The sequence below is a fragment of the Lepidochelys olivacea genome (genome assembly GCF_965140295.1).
Source record: "Lepidochelys olivacea isolate rLepOli2 genome assembly, chromosome: 2".
Classification (NCBI taxonomy): Eukaryota; Metazoa; Chordata; order Testudines; family Cheloniidae; genus Lepidochelys; species Lepidochelys olivacea.
The window spans coordinates 65,351,839-65,376,335 of record NC_140412.1 but is presented as its reverse complement, the minus strand read 5'-3'; the positions used below and the strand labels follow the sequence as shown (position 1 = coordinate 65,376,335).

General features: G+C 39.7%; 1 protein-coding gene across 14 annotated transcripts in view; it reads right to left on the bottom strand.

Moving 5' to 3' along the window:
- The window catches only part of ASPH (aspartate beta-hydroxylase), a 203,488-nt gene that overhangs the window by 138,801 nt on the left and 40,190 nt on the right, over positions 1-24,497 (bottom strand). For 12 of the 14 annotated variants that reach the window (XM_084619332.1, XM_084619338.1, XM_084619339.1 and 9 more), the window contains one exon: positions 23,022-23,090. In XM_084619332.1, the coding sequence (XP_084475458.1) occupies positions 23,022-23,090 (69 nt within the window). Of the gene's footprint in view, positions 1-7,267; positions 7,926-23,021; positions 23,091-24,497 lie in introns of those variants that run through there. The other 2 variants (XM_084619337.1, XM_084619336.1) reach the window with 2 other exon arrangements.

Genomic DNA, 24,497 nt, shown 5'->3' with positions numbered 1-24,497 from the left:
CAAACCCAGTGCCTGTTTAGGGGCAGGACTGACACCCCAGGGCCAGCGACAGGACAACACCTGCCCCAGTGAGGGGGCCAGGGAAAGTTATTCCCCTTTAGAATCGGTGCGTTATAGACTTGTTTTCTTTTGTGTTTGGCCGAGGACCACTCCTCAGGCCTGCCCTGAGGCTTACTGGGAAGGCTCTGAGAAACAAACCCCAGAGAGGGAAGACAGACATGCTCCAGAGTGGGGCTGATTTACCCCAGGCCCTGTCCCTGCCAGAGGAGGGAGCGCTAAGTCCAGCGAGACAGAAGGGGTGCCTTGCCACACATACTATTTTCAAGTTTTATGACAGATTTGGAGACTTCTGCAAATCTTTTTACAAGCTGCTTACTAAATTATGTAAAAAACAAATATTACTATAAATATAGTGTCTTTTCATAATGCCTAATGTTAGTCAACTTGGTACTACAAAACTCTACTTAACTGACACTAACTTTTAAAACATTACACACAAGGGATTCTTAAATTCTTATGCTTGTATCACACATTTTTTTTTTAATACAAAAGAAAATGTAGAATGAATCACACGAATAAAGCACCTCAAGCATTTCATCACTAGAGAAACAATACACAAGTACTATTAATTCAGAAACAACAACATTTAAAGACAAAGAATAGTTAGAGTATTTAAAACAAAATGAAACTTCTAAAGGATATCATTTTAAAGATGTTCGCACTTTATATTCTGATGTACAATACCTTCTTGGAAACTTCCAAGTTTCACTCTTTAAAAATAAATAATTAAAAAACAATTTACTTCTCATGTTTTATTTGACAAAATGTTCATTTTTTTCTAAACATTTAAACTAACATGACTGAATACACTTATGAAGTGCCTTTGAGAGTCAGTTTCATTAAATTGAGGTCAGTATAGATCTGAAGAGAACTGCTGTAGCAGTGTTTGTTGTTTTGTATTTCAAGGATTTTTTCTTTTTTTTTTTGGTAGGGTCTACTAAACCAGTGGTTATTCAAAAATAAATAAATAATTAAGGATGGTAATTTTCTCTCTCTTTTTTTTTAAAAAATGCACATAAAAATGCTCATAAAATGTCACCGATTTTTAAGCAGAACTCCCAGTTGATGGGGATTTCTGTTTGAATACTGACAGCATGATTTGGTCCTATACATTTAGAATCCAGAGGACATTCCCCCATCAGTTTACAACTCTTAGGTGGATTTTTTTTTTTTTAAGAAGGTAAAATGTAAATATTTCTGAGCGAGTTTCTAACAAAAGAAAGTCCTGTTTTCCCAGGAGTCACAATGCTGAACTTAATAATTAGCGATATTAAAGCTTTAGTACAGTTTAATGAAATTTTAAGAGTTAAATTATCTCAAATCCATTACTGACATTGACATTATTTATTACTATCCTTGTTCTACAAAGGTAAAGCACATTTACTAGAACTGTAAGTAAACATCAAAGGCTACACTTTAATACTTAGAAATAAGTTTTGTAGTTCACATTCAGTCTGAACATATTTGTTGCCATACCCCAGAAAGTTCCAGACACATCAGGGTAGCAGAAAGAAAAAAGAGTTTCATGTCAGTCCACCACCAAGTAGTTTCCCAAACTAGCCATCTTTAGCTTGCATACAAAAAGTTTCTCTCTAACAGAAGATTAACAAAGGAAGATATTTAAATTGTGGAACTAAGAACGCAAAAAGTAAGTTTCCAAGCAAGAAGTTAATCTTTATATTATAAATCCACCGATCTTGATCTCTGAATTTTACACATCTATCTATACTCCACACAAGAACCACAAGAGAAAACTAATTTATGTTTTTTTTTTTTATCTTGTCCATATCATTTATTTTACTTCTGCAATTTACTATATTGGAATTGTATGGCCTTCTGCTCAACCAAAATAGTTTGCTTATAAAAGGCTACCACTTACCTTAAGTTGGATTCTATTTGCTACCAAGTTTCACATGTCCTTCAGGTAAACAGGCAAATCAGAGCTTGGAAAGATGTTCTTCCCACACTCTCAAATGAAAGACAGCTTTGTAGTTTACACAGCTAGCATAACAGAGGATTGCAGGAACTGCTGTCAAGTCATTCAGAGTAAGCTTCTCTCAAGACTCTCTTGCTTGCCTGTTCACCTAACCATGAAAGGAAGAACTGAGTCGTAGCCATGGTACATCTGATCAGGGTTTCTGAGCTGAAGGATGTTGACCTAAAAATCTATTAAAACACTTCCCGCAATTGTACGGATCCCAAGAATATCTGGGACGGAATGTATGTTATTAGAGAACATTCATAGCTCAGATTATCTATCTTCTCTCTGAATAGAAAGAATTGGGCTTTAAAAATTGGCTTTTCTTTGTGAAGATAAATCAGATGTATGAGTATTGCATCTTGTTTGCCAAGTAGAAACAAAGTCCAAGAAGTAAGTCTTTTCTCTTTGTTAGCCTCATCAGAGTGGAACCGTTCATAAGTGCAACACAACTGTGAAAACTGATTGAAAAACCCCTTGGTAGTGGTGCAGCAGCATGAAATGCATTAATTTCTACAGAAAACTACCTTGATGGATGGCTATGGAGTTGGGAAACACATCAGTGCAGACTGACTGAACCACACTGACAGACTTTTTGATCTCAAAGTATTAAGCAAAAAACGTTTTAAAAATGGATTTGTTCTATCCTACCATTTTTACTAACCGAAGCTGCAATTAAAATGTTCCCTAATCATTCAATGCCTTTCCCTTCCTTTCCAACCCCCACATGCAACCTAAATGAATAATTCACAAAATTTTAATTTCTTCTAAGGTAAGTCACTGGAGACTAACTAATGATACAAAATTATGAAATGTTACTTAAGAATGAGCGGTCCTATAACCAACTGCCCTTGAAAAAGTTTAAGAGTGAAAATTTTAAAGGTACTTTTTTTAAAAAGCTCCAAAATATATGCAACAGTAATCTCAAAAGATATATAAACATTTCTTAGTTCATTTTATTCAACTTTAATATAACTGATTCCAGACATTCTAAACATGGTCTCTTAAAAAAAAATTGCTTACACTTTCACATTAAATACTGTTGAAGGTGTCACAGAAATCAGGGGTTCAGCCTTTCAATATATTATCAGCCATTACAATTTTTGTGGGTGGAACAAAACTATAACTTTTATGTAACTCATTTTTATTAGTATCACAGAAAAGCAAGCAAAAGCTTATGCAGAAAGATTAAGGACTTCCCAGCATCCACCATCTCAGATCACTAAATAGTACTTTTAATAAGCTGATCAGAAGTTAAGTTTTTTTTAACAGTGCTCCCCCTAACCATTGTGTAGAAAACAAAAATGATAAATCACAGAATTAACCTGATTTTCTCTTCTAGAATAAAATTATAGAAGATTGCACAAGTTAGAAGAATCGTATTTCATATTTACAATTAAGATTTCTGTTTGAAACCTCATAACCAGTCATTTTCAGATCCAACCCATTCAACTGAGGGTCAGCAAGCCTAGTTTTTGAAGTTATTTAGCCCCAACGCTTTTCTGAGCTCTCTGGAAAACCTAACAATTTTACAAATGCAATTTGTCATATAATATCTTGTTTGTAGGTTGTGGACTTGAATTCTGATAACTGTTTGCAATTTTGAATGTTATGAAATTTTCCATCTATGGAAAGCATAAGGGAGCAGAACAGAGAAGGGCATCCAGAAATATTGTTCATAAAAATTCTGGAGAGGTGAAGAGAATCATTAACTGCAGCTTTTTTAAAGCAATAGGACACTTATTTGATGCAACTCCATGCACCTTATTAAAAATAACCTTTTGAGAAAGATGAAGACCATCATAAATGTATCCCAAGGGAAAATATTTAGTCATAAATCTTCACAGTAAAATTAACAACATGGTATAGGATGTGAGTTCAGTTCATGTCACATTAACAAGATCTCACAGAACAGTATTCTTTCATTTAGGACTACAAAATAAACTGAGAATTTATTATTTATGCGGCATATACGTGCCATTAAAATATGTATTATCACTTAACTTCAACTGTTACATGTAACCCGGCTCTCTTCTCTGAACGTATTTTAGATTGCATCAATGTATGTGGAAGTAAATGAAATTTTGCACATTTTACACATTTCTTTGGCTTTTGTGATTTTAATATTCCAAATGCATTTAAAAAATGAATTAAGTCACAAAGGATAATCATATGTTTGGCTTTTCCTGGACAAAGCCTCTTTTTTTGAGTCTCTTTTCTCTGTCCAAGGGGGACTTTATAAACAGGAAGTGTCCTAGATTTTTGCAGAGCACACAAGCTGCAGCTCAGAAAGACCCCCAACTGGTCTGCTTTCCAATTGATCCGTACCCTGCAGCTAACTGGTCTATTTTCCTGCAAGCCCCAGCCGCTAGATCCCATCCATCCAGGTCCTGGATCTCATCCCTGGGCAAGAGGGCCCACAGGAAGGCACTGACTGATGGCTGTCGCTGCATCCTGAGCTTGGGCCAGCCACTCTGCCACAGTGACAGACAACAACACTGCTCCCTGCCCCCCATCCCCTCCAGTGAGTACCCCTGCTACAGCTACCCCCTCCAGCATTCCCAACTGTCCTCCCTTCTCAGCTCCCCCTTCTGCCCTCTCCTCCCCCCAGGTCCCTCCTTCTGCAGTGTCCTCTTTTTGGGAACCTGAAATATGCTAACCTTAAGTTTAGGCTTTAACCCACCATTTTGTTACATGGGCATTTCAGAACAAACTATGTAAGGCTCAAGCATATTGTTTGTACTTAGACATGATGGAATTGAGTTTCAGTTCTAACTATTCGCTTGCTTACTTGAATATAACTGTAGGCCTGACTTGACATAAGTAACTTGCAGTATTTCTTAATGGGCATGACTAGGAAGGTGAATGGAAGGTTAGACTGTAAATAGGGGCTTAACAAGCAGTACGTTGAAGTCATGATGTCTACGCTAGCTAAGATAAGCCAGAACACCCCAATGCTGGGGACAATGGACAAGATAAACACAGAATGTAAAAATCAGGTTCTATATGAGCAGCACATGGAAAGAGCAGGCTGTAAAGGGAGAGATTCCTGAAAAGTAATCAAGCCAATTCAAAAACATGTGATGCAATGTCATAAACATATATGTAAATGTATATAAAGGAAGAGGTTTTCTGTGTAACTTTGGATATGTGGTACGCCCTATACCCAGCCCCTACGCTTGAGTCTGATCTACTCAGCGTAGCTTTGCTGTACACCAAATAAAGGAACCTGAGTGATGAAATGTGGAGTCGAACTGAGTTTCTGAAGAACCAGATGAAGTATTCTCCCAAAACTAGAGAAGATGTTCTGGATAAGCTGCATGGAAAAGGTCTCGGAGGGAATCCCAACAATAAACAAACATTTAATTTTTAAAAAACACTGAAGTAAAAGTAAAACTCACTAAACTTGTATTAGGACCTCCAAGACCGAAGTCCCTCGCATCGTTAGATAACCATTAACATATTTCAGTGCAACGAAACAAGTTTTATCATAGACTTTAAGAGTAGGATTTCACAACTGCTCAGCATTGACTTAACACTGCTCCCACTGATGTCAATGGGATTTTAGGGTACATCTACACCTGTGTAATTGTAGTGCAGTTAGGAATACCCACACTTGCTGTAATCAGGCCCGTGCATGACAGTAGTGGAGATGTGGTGACTTCAGTATTGGCTATGTCCCATAAGAAGCCAACTGGGGACTCTGGATATGTTCTCTGGTTGCTAACCCACACAGAAGTCTGCACCACCACATCTTCTTCACTACTCACACAGGCTAAATTACAGTTAATGCAGATATGCCTTCCCATGCTACAGTCACACCTTAATTCACCGTATAGACACAGTGTTAACTTCAACAGGAACAGAGTTTAAGCCAATAAAGGAGCACTTTTAAAAATCCCATTCTAGAGACTGAAAAGCTCTAGTAGGTCATATAGTCTACCCCCCTGTCTGTTTTCTAAAGTATTTTCTACTGCTCTAATTTTGTTTTAAGCGTCCTCAGCTTCCACCATTTTGCTTGGAAAACGCCCTTATATTCTTAATATGTCTTATTGCTTATAAATGTTCATGACACTCAACCAAACGTTTCCCTCCCTTCATTTTATCTTGTTTCTTTGAGTTATACCCTACTCTAAGTAATTATTGCCCTTTCTGGGTGTTTCCAGTTCCCTAATATTTCAAGACAAATTCCGTACCTCATTCTGCAATTTACTTGCAGTTCCAGATGCCACCTACACTTAATTTCATTAGTTTCATTTTGAATTATGTATCAGTGCTGTCCGAGCTACAACACTATTTATATATCTTTAAAACGGCCGTGTCAATTCAAAATCCATTTAAAATAAAGCACATTAAGTTTCAGCCTGGATATGACAAATTAAAACCCTGAGATACGAGTTTCATAACAGAATTTTTTTTACAAAAACGTAAGCATAGCAAAGTTAATAGGCATCATTAATAAAATGCTTATGGTATTTTCAACATTAAAATATCAAAGAATTAATTATATGAATATACCATATTTGTAAATTTAAGGTGAGATCTCAGTTCAAGGTTTCTGAACTAGATAAGAACTGAAGCTGATTGAACACCACTGAAAACCTGTCTATCTACAGCAGTTACCTTCACTATCAACAAATCCATATATGCCAAAATAGACTTTGGAAACATACATTAAACAATTTAACAGATTAACCCTTGCAAAAATCGAATCAGGTTTGTTGAATTTCGCAAGAAATAGAAGACATTAAATTCTATTTTGTGTGGAGTAATCTTTAATATATTTCATCATTACATAAGAAATACATATTCACAATTTCCCACTTTCATAAAATGCTCACTAAAAAAACCCCTTGAAAACAGATCAGAGCAGCCCTTAGGGTGTGATTATTATACAAAAAATTTGACTGAAAGCTTTCTTTCAAATTAGATAAACATATTGACATGCTCTTTCCTGAATACGATATGTTAACTAACCTAGAACAAAATAATTTTTACACATTTTACAAGCACTATACAGTGCTTCTAATTAAATGGGTAAAAAGCATGTATCTGAGAAATCAGTGAATCACAAAATTAATTTTAAATTTAAGGTATGAATAATTTATCATATGGTATTTCATAAGAGCACTCATTTTTATAATAGCTATATTAGTAAGGATTAACATATAAATATATATTTACATAACATATTAATCATGCCAGAATATCTTGTAATCAAGCCTATTACAAAATGCGTCAATTAATGATCGTTAGAAAGACAAATGTTTATAAGGGGTAACAGTACAGCTTACTATAGTTAGTTTGCCAACTTTAGTGCACAAAATGCACAAATTGAAGCAAAACCATACAGAAGCCAGCTACATAACTGCAGATACATTTTATTTAGTTATTTTATCCTAGGCATAATTACACATTTGTGTAAATGTTAATCTCCTGGTCACAAAATGGAGAAAGTCACTGAAAGGCTTTTCAAGTAGTGAAACTATATCACCTGGCTGGCTGATTTTAGCTCATATTTAGAATGTTCATTCAGAGTTTGGTTTGTTTTTTTAAATCCACCCACTGCCAGAAAGCCCTGTCATATTAAGATTGATGATTGCATGGACATTTTCACAAGCCAATAAAATTAGCCCCTGAATGAGTCACTGGTTCTGTAAATCCACAATAACGCAAGTCTTTTTTCCCTGAACCCCTTCATTCTGTGACGTACCATCAACATCATCTGCAGCTTCGCTCTCTTCTTCTTCTAGTATTTCAAAAGGAGTCATTACATCATAGAGAAATGAGAGGAAGCCATAAAACCAATCAGAACTTTCCTCTGCTAAAATATTAAGGACTTCCTCAAGGGAATCAATATTTTCATTACTGCCATCTTTGGTCAAGCCTACACAAGAATAGAGGAAAGAGAGAGAGAAAAAAAGGAGAGCAGTTAGGTGGAAAAAGGAAACTGAAGAAGAAGGATCTATGAAAGACATCTCATGTCACAGACAGCAGTCTTTACAGGAATGCTAATTAGAAATAGAAGAGAGGTTACAAAAAGTGTCACTCTGCAAAGAAGTAGAGATTCAAATTTGGACAATACATGCACCATGTCAATGCTTCAGGCAACAAGGCAAATCTGGTTCCTCTTTCACACCTTCCTCCCCGTAAACAAACTGAATAATGTTCATATTCATCTTGTCTCTTGTGGCACTTAATATTAAAAGGCAGGAGCAGTCTCAGGAAAAAAAACAGTTACCTAACTTTCGTGCTTCAAGATGTGTTGCTCATTTCCATTCCATGTTAGGTATGTGCACACTCATGTGCGCAGCTGCCCGAGATTTTTCCCCTAATGGTATCCATAGGGCTGGCCGTAGTGCCCCCTGGAGCCCCACGCTCATTCGCCGGTATAAGGCGCCTCTCAGTTCCTTCTTGCGGCAACTCTGACAAAGGGGTGGGGTGGGTTGTCATGGAACGGACATGAGCAACACATCTCAAAAAACAACACATACAAACGGTATGTAACATTTTTTTCTTCTTTGAGTGCTTGCTCATGTTGATTCCATGTTAGGCGACCCATAAGCAGTATCCCTGAAGGTGGTCTTGGAGTTCACAGGCATGCTGATTGTAACACTGCTTTCCCAAAGTGTGCGTTGTCCCAGGCCTGCTGGGTGATAGCATAGTGGGAAGCAAAGGTATGAACAGATGATCATGTCACAGCTCTGGAGACGTCTGGGATCAGAACTTGTGCGAGGAAGACCGCTGACAAATCCTGAACTCTCACGGAATAGGCCGTCAAGATGGTCGGCAGCGGAAGCTTTGCCTACTCATAGCAAAACCTGATGCAGGCAGTTATCCAGGACAAGATTCTTTGGGATGTTATGGGCAGACTTTTTATCCTGTCCACCTCTGCCACAAATAGCTGTGCTGACTTGCGAAAGGGTCTAGTCCTTTCAATGTAGAAGGCCAGGGCATGCCTAACACATGCAGACCATGTTCCTCATCCAAACTGTGGGGCTTTGGGAATAAGATAGGCAGAAAATGTCCTGGCTGTAGTGGAACGGTGACACCACCTTTGGCAAGAAGGCCAAATGGGGGTGCAGCTGGACCTTGTATTTGAAGAACATTGTGTAAGGGGGTTCTGAAGTCAGGGCTCTGATTTCAGAGACCCTTCCAGCTGACATAATTGCCACTAGGAAGGCCATGTTCCAGGAGAGCAGCAGCGAACAAGAAGCCAATGGCTCAAAGTGAAGCTGTGTGAGCCTGGACAGAACCAGATTTAGGTCCCACGGGGGACTGGGACGTGGACCTGTGGATATAGTTTCTCTAAGCCCTTGAGGAACGAGACTGTCATCTCATAAGAGAATACTGACCTGCCCTGGACTGGAGAATGGAAGGTTGAAATGGCCACCAAAGTAGACCCTGACCAAGGACAGAGCCAGACCATGGTGATTCAGGAGGAGCAGGTAGTCCAAGATGGTCTATAGAGAGGTCTATATCAGGGCAAGACTCTGATCAGGAGCCCAACAGATGAAGTGAAACCAGGTATTATAGGGATAACAGAAACATGCTGGAACAGTAGTCATGACTGGACTACAGGTATTGAAGGGTATGTGCTGTTTAGAAAAGACCGAAATAAAGGTGAAGGTGGTGGAGTAGCATTGTATATCAATGATGAGGTAGAATGTAAAGAAATAAGAAGCGAGGGAATGGATAAGACAGAGTCCGTCTGGGCAAAAATTACATTGTGGAAGAAAACTATTAGAGCCTCCCTGGGATAGTGCTTATGGTGTGCTATAGACCGCCGGGATCTAATTTGGATAATTTTTTAATGTTTTTAATAAAGTAAATACTAATGGAAACTGTGTGATCATGGGAGACTAACTTCCCAGATATAGACTGGAGGACGAGTGCTAGTAATAATAATAGGGCTCAGATTTTCCTAGATGCGATAGCTGATGGATTCCTTCATCAAGTAGTTGCTGAACTGACTAGAGGGGATGCCATTTTAGATTTGGTTTTGGTGAGTAGTGAGGACCTCATAGAAGAAATGGTTGTAGGGGATAATCTTGGCTCAAGTGATCATGAGCTTATTCAGTTCAAACTGAACGGAAGGATTAACAAAAATAAATCTGCAACTAGGGTTTTTGATTTGAAAAGGGCTGACTTTAAAAAATTAAGGAAATTAGTTAGGAAAGTGGATTGGACTGATGAACTTATGGATCTAAAGGTAGAGGAGGCCTGGGATTACTTTAAATCAAAGCTGCAGAAGCTATCGGAAGCCTGCATCCCAAGAAAGGGGAAAAAATTCATAGGCAGGAGTTGTAGACCAAGCTGGATGAGCAAGCATCTCAGAGAGGTGATTAAGAAAAAGCAGAAAGCATACAGGGAGTGGAAGATGGGAGGGATCAGCAAGGAAAGCTACCTTATTGAGGTCAGAACACGTAGGGATAAAGTGAGAAAGGCTAAAAGTCAAGTAGAGTTGGACTTTGCAAAGGGAATTAAAACCAATAGTAAAAGGTTCTATAGCCATATAAATAAGAAGAAAACAAAGAAAGAAGAAGTGGGACCACTAAACCGAGGATGGAGTGGAGGTTAAGGATAACCTAGGCATGGCCCAATATCTAAACAAATACTTTGCCTCAGTCTTTAATAAGGCTAAAGAGGATCTTAGGGATAATGGTAGCATGACAAATGGGAATGGGGATATGGAGGTAGATATTACCATACCTGAGGTAGAAGTGAAACTCCAACAGCTTAATGGGACTAAATCGGGGGGCCCAGATAATCTTCATCCAAGAATATTAAGGGAATTGGCACCTGAAATTGCAAGCTTATTAGCAAGAATTTTTAATGAATCTGTAAACTCAGGAGTTGTATCGTATGATTGGAGAATTGCTAACATAGTTCCTATTTTTAAGAAAGGGGAAAAAAGTAATCCAGGTAACTACAGGCCTGTTAGTTTGACATCTGTAGTATGCAAGGTCTTGGAAAAAATGTTGAAGGAGAAATTAGTTAAGGACATTGAAGTCAATGGTAAATGGGACAAAATAAAACATGGTTTTACAAAAGGTAGATTGTGCCAAACCAACCTGATCTCCTTCTTTGAGAAAGTAACAGATTTTTTTAGACAAAGGAAACGCAATGGATCTAATTTACCTACATTTCAGTAAGGCGTTTGATACCGTGCCACATGGGGAATTATTAGTTAAATTGGAAAAGATGGGGATCACTATGAACACTGAAAGGTGGATAAGGAATTGATTAAAGGGGAGACTACAACGGGTCCTACTGAAAGGTGAACTGTCAGGCTGGAGGGAGGTTACCAGTGGAGTTCCTCAAGGATCAGTTTTGGTACCAATCTTTTTATTACTGACCTCAGCACAAAAAGTGGGAGTGTTCTAATAAAGTTTGCAGACGATACAAAGCTGGGAGGTATTGTCAATTTAGAGAAGGACCAGGATATCCTACAGGAGGATTTGGATGACCTTGTAAACTGGAGTAATAGTAATAGGATGAAATTTAATAGTGAGAAGTGTAAGGTCATGCATTTAGGGATTAATAACAAGAATTTTAATTATAAGATGGGGACACATCAATTAGAAGTAATGAAGGAGGAGAAGGACCTTGGAGTATTGGTTGATCATAGGATGACTATGAGCCGCCAATGTGATATGGCTGTGAAAAAAGCTAATGCGGTCTTGGGATGCATCAGGAGAGGTATTTCCAGTAGGGATAAGGAGGTTTTAGTACCGTTATACAAGGCACTGGTGAGACCTCACCTGGAATACTGTGTGCAGTTCTGGTCTCCCATGTTTAAGAAGGATGAATTCAAACTGGAACAGGTACAGAGAAGGGCTACTAGGATGATCCGAGGAATGGAAAGCTTGTCTTATGAAAGGAGACTCAAGGAGCTTGGCTTGTTCAGCCTAACTAAAAGAAGGTTGAGGGGAGATATGATTGCTCTCTAAAAATATATCAGAGGGATAAATACCGGAGAGGGAGAGGATCTATTTAAGCTCAGTACCTATGTGGACACAAGAACAAATGGATATAAACTAGCCACCAGAAAGTTTAGACTTGAAATTAGACGAAGGTTTCTAACCATCAGAGGAGTGACGTTTTGGAATACCTTTCCAAAGGAAGCAGTGGAGGCAAAAGATCTATCTGGCTTTAAGATTAAACTTGATAAGTTTATGGAGGAGATGGTATGATGGGATAACATGGTTTTGGTAATTAATTGATCTTTAAATATTCATGGTAAATAGGCCTAATGGCCTGTGATGGGCTGTTAGATGGGGTGGGATCTGAAAGAATTTTCTGTAGTATCTGGCTGGTGAACCTTGCCCGTATGCACAGGGTTTAGCTGATCGCCATATTTGGGGTTGGGAAGGAATTTTCCTCCAGGGCAGATTGGAAGAGGCCCTAGAGGTTTTTCGCCTTCCTCTGTAGCATGGGGCATGGGTCACTTGCTGGAGGATTCTCTGCTCCTTGAAGTCTTTAAACCACGATTTCAGGACTTCAATAGCTCAGACATAGGTGAGGTTTTTCAGGAGTGGGTGGGTGAGATTCTGTGACCTGCGTTTTGCAGGAGGTCAGACTAGATGATCATAATGGTCCCTTCTGACCTTAGTATGAACCTACAAGTGCTTCCACTTGGCCAAGAAGGTCGCTCTGGTGGAGGGTTTTCTGCTACCTAATAAAACTTGCTGGTACTGCTCCAATCAGGCTTGTTCCTCCGAGTTCAGCCACACAGCAGTCAGGCTGCCAGGGATGCGAGGTTCAGATGGAATAAGCAGCCTTGGTTCTGGGAGATCAAGTCTGGGTGCATCGTGAGCTCTACTCCAGCTACTACCAACAGTTCCAGAAGTATGCCAAACTAATGCTGGGGGCGATTAGGATTATCCTTGCCTTGTCTCTTGATCTTTACGAGGCCCTTGTGAATCAACTGTATCAATGGAAAGGCGTACAGCAGACCCCCACAGACTATCAGAGCAGAAAGGCATTGGACAGGGAGCGCTTGCTGAGCCCTCACATTGAGCAGAGCTACTAGCCTTTCGTGTTTTTCCTGGTGGCGAACAGGTCCATTTGGGAAGTGCCCCACTTCTGGAAGATGGCACTGACTACCTCAGGGTGGAGGGACCACTCGTGGCAAGAGGAAAAGGACCCGCTAAGGCAATCTACCAGCGTATTCCAGTCCCCTGGAAGGTGCACTGTCTTGAGGTGAACATGTTGGATGAAGAAGTCCCACAACCGTAACGCCCCCTGGCACAGGGCTGAGGAAGGAGCCCCTCCTTTTTTATTATAGATCAAGGCCCTATTGTCCATCAGGATCCGCGCCACCTTGCCCAAGATGTAAGGAAGAAACACCTGGCAAGCCAAGCAAATCTCCCTCAGTTTCCTGACATGCATGATGAGGGAGAGTTCCTCCTTTGACCGGAGATCTTGGATACTGCAACTGCCAAGGTGGGGTCCCCAACCCAGGTCTGATGCATCTGAGATCAATGTCACTGACGGGCATAGAGTGGCAAACGGTCATTACTGATCGCGGATCTGCCCACCAAGTCAACGATGCGAGAACGGCTGACGGGATTGTGAGGAATAATTCCAGGTGGCGTTTGCTGGAGGAGTAGAAGTCTGAGGTGCAGCTGTGCATACCATGCACGCTGCCTTGTGACCCAGCAATCTCAAAACATAACTGAGGGGTCATGAGCGGGTGGAATCTGACATGGGGGAACTGGACTTCTGGCAGGTAGGCTCTGGCCTGACTGAAGTTGAGCATTGCTCCTATAAAATCTATCCTCTGTGCTGGGATCAGAGTGGGTATCTGCTTGTTTATCAGCAGACCCAGCCGTAGCCAAGTGACCCTTACTATACTGAAGCTGTGTTGAACCTGAACTCGCAACTGGCCCTTGATTAACCAGTCATCAAGGTATGGATAGATCTGTATGCCTCGATGTCTCAAGTGAACCGCAACTACGCCATACACTTTGTAAAAATCCTTGGGGCTGATGAAAGTCCGAAGGTGAGTGCAGTAAATTGGTAGTGGCGCTGGCCCACCATGAATTGAAGGAACCTCCTGTGTCCACAGAAGATGGAGATATGGAAATAGGCCTCTTTTAGGGTGAGGGTGGCATATCAATCTCCCAGATCCAGGGAGGAAACGATGGAGGACAGGGAGACTATGGAGAACTTCAACTTCTTGTGATGTTCGTTGAGGAGAAGGTGCTCATTCTAGGATGGGTCTGAGGTCTCCTTTGGGCTTCGGGATCAGGAAATATTGGGAGTAACCCCCTCTCACCCCCCCCCCCACACAGGAGAGTCTATCTCCTGGACGAGGAGATGCTTGTGAGAAGGGTGCCTGAAGAGGGACAGGACTGGGGGATAAGATGGCGGGATGGATGAAAACTGCAGAATATATCAGAGTGTCAAAGTGGAGAACACCAAGTGGTCCGAAGTTATTTGGGACCATGAAGCATGGAACGGAGATAGATGGTAAAAACAAAAGGGCGGGGGGGTGTGGATCCTGTGCTAAGTCTGGTACACTGCCCTCAGGCGCACCCTCAAAAAAGGCCTGTCTAGGGCTAGCTGGGTAGGCAGAGGTGGAAGGTGCAGGCTGTCTGCGTTTATAGCCCTTTCTTTTCTTCTTGAAGGGCTCGTGCCTAGAGGTCCTGAGAACTTGTGAAGTGGTTGCGGCCGGAAGCCTTTTCTGGAGGCCAGGGACATGTATAGGCCCAAAGATCGCAGCATGACCCTTGAGTCTTTCAGCCCATACAGATTAGCATCCGTCAGCTCAGAGAACAGGGTGTTGCCCTCAACGGGGAGGTCTTAGACCGACTGCTGCACTTCTGGAGAAAAGACAGAGCATTGCAGCCATGAGCTATGCCGCATGGACACTGCCAAGGCCATTGACCTGGCTGCCGAGTCAGCCTCATCCAAGGCAACCATGATGGCCAGGAATTCTTGCCTCGAATGCTGACGCAAGGACTCTTTAAATTTCATCACGGAGTCCCAGGTATTATATTTATATCTCTCCAGCAATGCCTGGTGGTTGGAGATCCTGAGTTGGAGTCTGGCAGTGGAATATATTTTTCTTCCGAACAAGTCCAGCATTCTTGTGTCCATATTTTTAGGTGTAGTGCTCGCCTGACCCTGTGTCTCCCACTTATTTACAGCGGATGCCATGGGGATCCAGGCGGTGGGTACATATATTCATAACCCTGGGTCAGGACATAATACTTTTTCTCTGCCCTTTTCAATATTGGGAGCAGAGATGATGGGGTCTACCAGAGTCCTTTGACCAGTTTCAACACCCCTTCATGGACTGGCATCGCAAACTTAGAGGGGACTGCTGCAGCCCAGAATATCCAAGAGACTGTCTGTGGGCTCCTTCAGCTCCACTTCTAGCTCCAAATTCGAGATGACCCGTTTAAGGAACTCGTGGTGAACCCGAAAGTTATCCAATGGTAATGGGTGGGCAGGACCAGCCACCACCTCATCTGGAGATGATGAGGAGGACAATGCTAATGCTGTGGGAGGGGCTGGAACCTCCTCTGTAACTGGGGTAGATGGCTCTGGAGCCGTTGCTGGAGCCTCGTACCGGCATTGGAGTTCGAGTCAGGCAACTGGAACTGCACAGATGGCGCTGGAGCTTGCTTCTCAGATGTGGATGACTGATGGGAGTGGGATTCCTAGCATCAGGCAGAACCCCCAGGGGTTCCAATATGGCCAGTGTGTTGGTTACTCCCCTGATGGTCAGGCACCCACTGCAGGAACAGTCCCGAAACCCAGTGTCTAGGCCAAATGGTGTTTCGGTGCCAGGGGATGGATTCCCCTTCCAAGTCCGAGAAGGAATTCTCCCTCAGAGACCACGGGCACGGATGTCAGTGCTTCCCCCTGCCAGCTATGATGGGGATTGAAGCTAGAGGGAAGGAGACTGGCATCTTGACTCCAGAGACTGATACCGTGAAGACTGGAATCAATACTGAGACAGAGAATGCTGAGGAGTCTGGGATAGAGGATCCAGCGACAGACCACTGCGGCAGGCCCATAAGGGGTTTCCCTCTGGAGGAAGCCGCCTTCACTGACTCTGAGGTCGAAGGTTAGTCTTGCAATGTGGGCGGAATGGGGAGGGCCAGCAGGTCCCTTGAAGCCTGAAATGCCTCTGGTGTCAAAGGGGCTCTCAAGTGCAAGTCCCAACTGCTTCCAGGTTTTGGCGGCGGTTCCTCACTGGGCTTGGAGCCCTGGAGATGCTCCTGCATGCAGCTCAGAAGACGGCAAGTGGCGTGGCACGGGTCCTGGCTCATCCACCACTGCTTTCTTATCCTTCTTCAGTACAGGGGAGCGCCCTGGGATATGATGGGACCACTACCTATACTAACTAAGCTAACAACTAAGAACTAATAGGTAACTATACGCAAGAAACGGAAACCAAAAACCACTAGGGAACACTTGGAAGTGCAAGAGAGAAAGACATTCAAACAACTGTCACAGGCAGTAAGAAGGAACTGAGGGGGCATGGGGCTGGTACTGTCCCTTATAATGATGCATGAGTATAGGATCCCAGGGGGCACTATGGATAGTGCTGGGGAAAAATCTCTGGCAGCTGTGCACACGGGCATGCACACACCTAACATGGAATCGACATGAGTTAGCAGTCAAAGAAGAAACTAAGCATCCCTGCTTAGAATCATCAAATCCAATTTAAGGCTATCAAACTTCAGAGCTCACAATTATTAAATCTCTATGACAACATCCGAGAACGTTTGGTTTAACAACTCTGTATTTTAAACAAAAGTTTGTCACAATTAAAGGGCAAAATGTGCTCAGAGTCAGTATCCACTGGCCTGATCAAGTGTCTCTGGAGTTATTCTGCCCATTCCAGCTTATATATGGAGGTGGGTATCAAGAGCTGTGCTTGTTCTTGTTTTCTATCGTTTCTACCTCAGAGTTTTCTATTACATCATAACCATAGTGTTCTGTTGGGTTTTTTTTTTTTTGGTTTTTTTTTTTTTTTTTTAACACTTGCTTGTCAATTCCCCTTGCTGGCATAGTGAGGATATATACAACACAAGACATGATCCGATCCGCAGGCACCAGAAATAAGCGTAGATGCTTTTTTACTCTGTAGCTGTATTATGTCAAAAAAGTATATTCCTTCATTTTAAAACAAAAGCAGTATGAGCTGGGGCTAACCAGAGCCGTGGAGAGCTACTAAAAGAAATCAAAATTACAAATGTACAGATTGTAAACTCTTGAGGTGAAGACTTACCGGTACTATGTTTGCACAGTACCATGCACAACAGGAGCTTGATCTAAGTGGGGTCTCTGGGAGCTATAATACAAACAATGATTTTACATTTTTTGTATATAGAAACCACTGCTCTGGCTCTATACATCTAGAAAGTAGCCAGGAATCAATATGTTCCAACAATATAGGAAGAATACAACAGATAACCAGACAATTAATGGTGAACTTGAAAAAGACTGCCAAAAATAACTTCTCAGAAAACTATGACCTAGTTTTTTTAGTCTTTACAAAAAAATCCAAAACCCAAGCTAATATACATTGCATATATTAAAACCACCCAAGAGAAATCCTAATGTGTCTGTCTTAGACCAAAAAAGGGAATAGATGCCTTTACAAAAAGCCAAGCTGTCCAGATACTTGCATAGGCACAAGCGATACAAGTTCTTCTAGATTTTATCCAGAAGTAAAACTAAATATCAGAAATAGCTATTGTAGATTTGTTCTTAGGTAGACCAGGCTCAGTCAATGGTCCTTAATTAAATAGGTCCTTAAGCCCAGAAGAAACCAGATAGCGCTATTTAAAATCAATAGCAATCTAGGGAACCAGGGTTTTCACAGACTGTAGAATGTGATAAGTATAGTACAACTGCTTCCGTGTCATGACTGATTTTTTTTGAGGGGGGTACATTTATTATCAAGAGAAATAAGGAAATGCATCTCTGCTCCCACAAATACTTCTCCCACAGAATAAGAGCATGCCAGTCTTCCATCTTTGAAGATGAAATATTAAGAGCGAATCTTAGGACTGCCCTACCAAGCTGAACGCTGCAAATAATTCTGCTTCTGCATAGTACCATGTGGATGTTACCTGATCAGAGATTTTTCTGATGGTGCTCCCTTTTTCCTGCTGCTTGCAGGTATTTTGCACTGAACATAAATGGTTGTGATTGAGAAGAAATTTGCTGGCTTACAGATTTAGGGAGTACGCTGTTCACCCCATTCTGTGATTATGGGACCATAGTTGTTCCCTCTTTTTATGTGAAAAGACATAATGTTGAGGAATCCAGAGGAGCAGTATATTGACGGAGTTTCCTACACCAAAATTCCAGAAAATTGATCATGCTGCAACCTTCCAGGAACGTCTACTTGCAATGACCCAGAAATAAATCTATCTTGATTCCACACTCCAAATGGTGTTCTTCATGATTCAGACAGATGATGAGAATGTTGCATTTGGATTTCTTATAAATAAATAAATAAATAAATAAAGGGAATGTGTTACTGAGGAAGTGCGTAAGACACTTCCAGAGCCTGGAAATTCCAGCTTCTAATGAAAAAATTCTGGAAAAAGGTTGGAAATGTAACATTTTCCAAGGAGTCTTATCCACATACAAGACCACTTTATCAATCAGTTACAGAAATTAGGCTGCGGACACATTGCTGTGGGTTTAGGAGCTGATCTATTAAAAACTGGATCTTGTAGAATTTTTCCTAAATAGTTCCCAATAAGCCTGGAAAACAGAAGTGGCCTCAAGGTCACTTCTGCACTAGGCATTGCTGAGCACAAGATATGTCTCTTTGAAGTCCCACTGAAGCCACTAATAACTGCAGCAGGAAGAAGCACTTGGGCAGACCTCTACTGCTAAGGGAATTCCCCAAAACGCCCTCACTTCTACTTAGGAGGTCAATTTCCTTTCAGTTAGGATGAAAGTGAGGGAAGAGGTTAAAAAAAGAATCCAAAACATATGCTCTCAGAGACGCAGATGAGGAAGCTCCCTTTTTCTAAGCAGAGGCAGTAGACAAGATTGAGGTGTCAGTTCAGTCAACAGGAGGAACTAGCAAGTAAGGAAAAAAGGGTACAAGAACTCTTGGTAGTTGTCTCTATCATTTGGAATGAGAAGGTTAATCAAATGGCACCAGTGGACATACAAGAAACTAATTTAGCAAACTTGAAAGCTAACTTCTTTTTAAAAGGGTGCATAACATAGCAAAGAAAGAATAGCAGGATTAAAAAAGCTAATATTCTCTATTCTTGATTACTTTGTTTATGCATGATTTGGCAACTTAAAACATAATGCTGCTTTGCACTGTTTTTTTTTTTTTTTTTTTAAAGATAACAAATATAGAGAAATCCAATATAGATTTAAATTAGCCATGCATTTATTTACTCCAGCCCAAAATAATGCAGGAACCTTATATTTGCTTAAAGTTTCAAAAATAAGTTTTGAGGACCAAAATTCTGCCCTCATTTACACCAATGCTTCATGCAGTAGTTACAGGCCATCTCCAATGTCTTTTTTATAAAACATACGATGCATCTTTCAAAGATCCCCAAAAACTTAAATCAATTCAGCCTGAAAATAAGGGTCTACAACTGAACTGCAAAAAACTATTTTGTTTGGGCAGAAAGATAAAGGTTCTTTCCCCCCCCCCAACAAACTACTGCTTCAAATGCGTGAAGGGTACTAGCCAAACACCCAACCTTACTCCCTGTGAAGTCAATAACTTCAACAGAAAGAGGAATAGGGTCCAAAATCAATACAAAAGAAATTTAAGATGGATACTGCAGTCTCCTCCTGTTCCAGCGTACATAATTATTGTAGCACATGGTATATTAAAATCATCTACTTATCACACTCCTGCAATAAAAACCTACATTCCTTTTGCTCCTCTTGAAAGCACATTGGTGAGAATCACTTTTCGCTATTTAGAAAATGTAAATTATATTTATAATTAAGTTAACTAAAATAAATTTTAAACCTGCTGGCAGCTACAATATTATTGAAAGTGGATGTCACCTTTGGTGCTGCCAGTAGGCGGTCTGAATGTCAAGGATTTTAAAGCACAGTGATTTCTCTCCTACTTTAAAGGCCAGTTAAAGAACAGAAAAAATTATGGTTTATTAGCATTAAATATTATGCAATAAATATCTTCTCCTTATTAATACTGTATTAAATTAACATGGAAACAATCTCTTAATTTTGTACTCCCACAGATATATGCACCAAAAAAGATACCCTTTGACAAAACGAAAAAAAAAAAAAATCTAATCAAAGTCACACAAGATACATAGTAAAATAGTCACACCATGCAAGTACTTGGATAGTTACACACAAGCAGATGAAGCAGCCTTATTAATATACGTGTTTCTTCATTAGCTTCACAAACTTAATTTTAGACGGCACATTTCTCAGGGCAGGGTCATTTCTTTTACTTGTCTTTAGAGCCCTATGAATATATATGGTACTATACAGATTATTATCTATTTATACAAGATTATTAACAGAACCAAGTCCCTTGGCTACTATCTATTTCTTTCCTAAAATGTGAACTGCAATTAAATCATACTATGGAATGGCTTGACCAGTTTTATTTTTTTAATTCCTAAAGTTTGTGTATTAATCTGCAACAGAACTACTTAAAACCACCCATTATTTTTCCCATCCTCCAGAACATATTGTTGTAACAGTAAAATTATATTTCAAAACTAGTATTTAGAGGGGAAAAATAGTAACTGATCTGTGACCTTTTATAACATATTTAAAGGAGACAGTATTTATGTTTTATGCACATTGGAAGGTGAGTTTATTATAGAAACAGTGTCACAGAACTGGCAGAATCCCCAATCATATCAAGTTCTGTAAAAGTGGAGATGTATCAAAGAGCAACACATGTATCTTGCTACCAGCTATGCAGCCAGAATGAGACAGCCATGAAAGCAATATTCAGAGTATTGTCCTATTTATATACACCATGAGAAAATTCAGATTTGCAGAATGATTACAGGAAAAAAAATCTGTTAGAGTTTATCATAAGTTGACAAAAAACAAGATAAAATACAAGCATGTGTAATGTTCAGTGCCAGCTCCCAATCTGTCGCTCTACAGACACACACAGCCCTATAGTCATAGGTTTGATTAGAATTCTTCTTGCTCTACTTGTCTTCAGCAGACTGAATGTAGCTCTGATCTCAAGAGTTCTCTCCCTAAACAGAAGAACTAAACAAATGGACTGAAGAACAAAGATTCTTGCCTCTCTCTTCAGACAGGAATCGGGGAGGGTAGCACTAAATGGCCCTTCAGAGAGCATGCACAATGTTCTGATTCTATACTAGAAGTTTGCACTGAAGTGTGGCATCAACACATAACACAAGAACTATGGGTCACCAAATGAAATTAATAGGCAGCAGGTTTTTAAAAAAAAACCAAAAACTAAAGGAAGTATTTCTTCACACAACGTACAGTCAACCTGTGGAACTCTTTGCCAGAGGATGTTGTGAAGGCCAAGACTATAACTGGGTTCAAAAAAAGAACTAGATAAATTCATGGAGGATAGGCCCATCAATGGCTATTAGCCAGGATAGTTAGGAATGGTGTCCCTAGCCGCTGTTTGCCAGAAGCTGGGAATGGGCAACATGGGATGGATCAACTTGATGATTGCCTATTCTGTTCATTCCCTCAGAAGCACCTGGCATTAGCCACTGACCCAGTATGGCTGTTCTTATGTAATATTTTGCAGTGATGCACCATCAAGATGTAAACAGTACAGGTAATTTCAGGACACTGAATTGAAATTTTTCAGTTACTCTTTCCAATTCCATTTGATGACAAAGTATTTCACCAGCTTTGTACACTGAGTAACAATTTCTCAAAGTTTTCTATTCAACAAGTACACAAATTATTTTCTCTTTAGTTTCAACAGTGAGGTGAGTTTTGAGATCAATATATTGCTCCTTATTTCCCTCTATTCAGGCTCCCTATTTACCTTTTTTTAAAAGGCTGTGATGATCAATGTTATAATAGAGTGGAAGGGAATTGTGGGAGAGATTCAGAAGGATTCAGTTTGGATGTCAGTCCGACCAGTATATGTATTGTTTTTATTGGTAACATTTATATATGTGCCCAGAACTCTGAATAGGTTAATTTGAACAAGAGAAAAAGAAAAGAAGAATAAACTGAAGTCAAAACCCAACATGGAACTTATTTTCAGCTACATATGAAATAACCGTGCAAGTCTTGATCCAAGTTTGAGACATGGTGGTCCAGAGGTCTTAATGAATCTGATGTAGTACATTAACATGAATAGTATCTGAAGTTTATGTTCTAGAAATATCTCCACTAAAATTCCAGGTGAATACAAGAAAAGGTATTCTCTAGCCACAAATGGAGTAATGTTGGTGTGCTCCAGAGGAAGCCTAGACTAGGCTTTTTCTATGTCAAAGGGATAGTCAAGGCTATGCAAGACCTTTGAAGGGCAAATGAAGTAAACAGTGATCTTTGGAGCTTTCAGGACCCCTCTGAGGGACAACAGACAATAAAGGCAAAATGCTCATACTTTTAATGTATAGAAAGCATTTATATAATATTTAGTTATTTCTACTACAACCTGATTTACAATGGACCTGACACATGTTTGAACAATGCTGTAATACTGTGAGCATTTTAAGTACTGGTCCATCTTACATAAAATAATCAATTTTTAAAAATTCTTGGTATAATGATAAGTGAATACTTTGAGGTCTGAGGATCTTAAAGTCAAGTAATGTGAGGTAATAAATAATTCTACCTACTTTGTAGAGGAAAAAGAGTTCCTACAATTTTCATGCAAAGAATTATATTTTTAGGGTATTTCTCTATTTCCCAATTTAATCACTTAATGTCATAAAGTGAGACAAAATCAAGCAATATGAAATATGAAGGGTATGTTACATAGACTTCAGACTGTAATCCAAAAAGTTCTGTGTGTACTTGCCTAGCAAAACTTTGGCATCTTCCACATCAAAATCTCCATCTCCATCAGCATCATATATCCCAAGCTTGCCTAAAACACAAAAAAGAAGGGATAAGGATGAAAGACTTCAGTAAAATGCTTCCAAAGTAATATGTTCAACATGTGTTCATTATATACAGTGGGTTGTAAATATTATATATATTTTAATGATTTAGCCTCTGTCTGCCTAATTCAATTTTAGTCATGTGGAAAACAGCAAAACCATACTGAGTACAACACATTCTCTAAATAGGATTCTTAATGGAGTATAGGTCGATATCTATTTCAATGCATAATTTCTTTAGTCTGTCACACACAACAGCAAGTATATAATTCAGTTAGAAATTGTGCACTTTATCTGAATGTATTGAATTCAAAGCTAGCTGTATGACCACGAGCAATCTGAAAGGGTGTAATCAAACAAATTTATGCAATCTAATCACCATTTCTTTTTTTCTCTCTTCATACTGACTGCTATTCTAGACACTTCCCATATATATGTTATCGGACAGTTAAAATTATGGTAGACTGGTTTCAGTATTGGGTTAGTGGAACAGAAGCAGCCCATATCCCACAAAAAGCAGGAAAGAATTCACAGACATTTCACCAATGGCTACACAGGTTTACTGTAGCTAAGAAACTAATCATCATCCAGGGCATATCATCATCACTAGTCATGACCCATGGTATACACGGAGAAGCAAAAGCAACATGTCATAAATGGTAGCTGTCTTAATCAGTAAAATCTAGTAAGGATTTTTAATACATGATCAAAACATGAGAGATCTTGCTTTTCTTTTATTTCAGCCACAGTAGCTTTAGCAGCCATATAGATTTAACACTCAGGGGAATGTAGTCTCTTCTAGAAAATAAAGTATTACCTAAAACTATGTCATCTAAAAGAAGATGTTTCCTGGGATCAACAAATCAATTAGTAGGTCATTTAATACTTAATTAGTTTTTGATATATCTCAATTATCATGGCAAAACTGAAGCCTGAATCACAAAGCTATAAGATCATGGGGAGGAGTTGTAAAATTTAGAGGTTCTTACAGCCTATCAGTTTATTCTGAGCATGCCATTGCTTTTCCCTTGAGGAAAGAACGGTTACCAACCACTAACACAGGGGCAAAAATTTATACAAAAATAAAAATAAATGTTAACCACTATTTTCCTGTTCTTCACAAAAAAATAATCCTACAGAAAATTTTAATAAACTAAAATATAGTTTATAAAATAGGACAGTTTGGTGGAAGCAGAATTCCAGGAACAGGTCCAGAATAGACTATAAATAAGCCATCACTACTCTGTTGCAACAATGAAATCTAAATTATTGCTGTTGATTTTCAGATTGAAGTACATAGTTAGAAATTCTGTAACATTCAGCTAGTAAGAAGAACTGAATTTCTCCAAGAATAGGAAGAAAAAAGTTAGAAATAACAAAATGCCGGAGTCTTT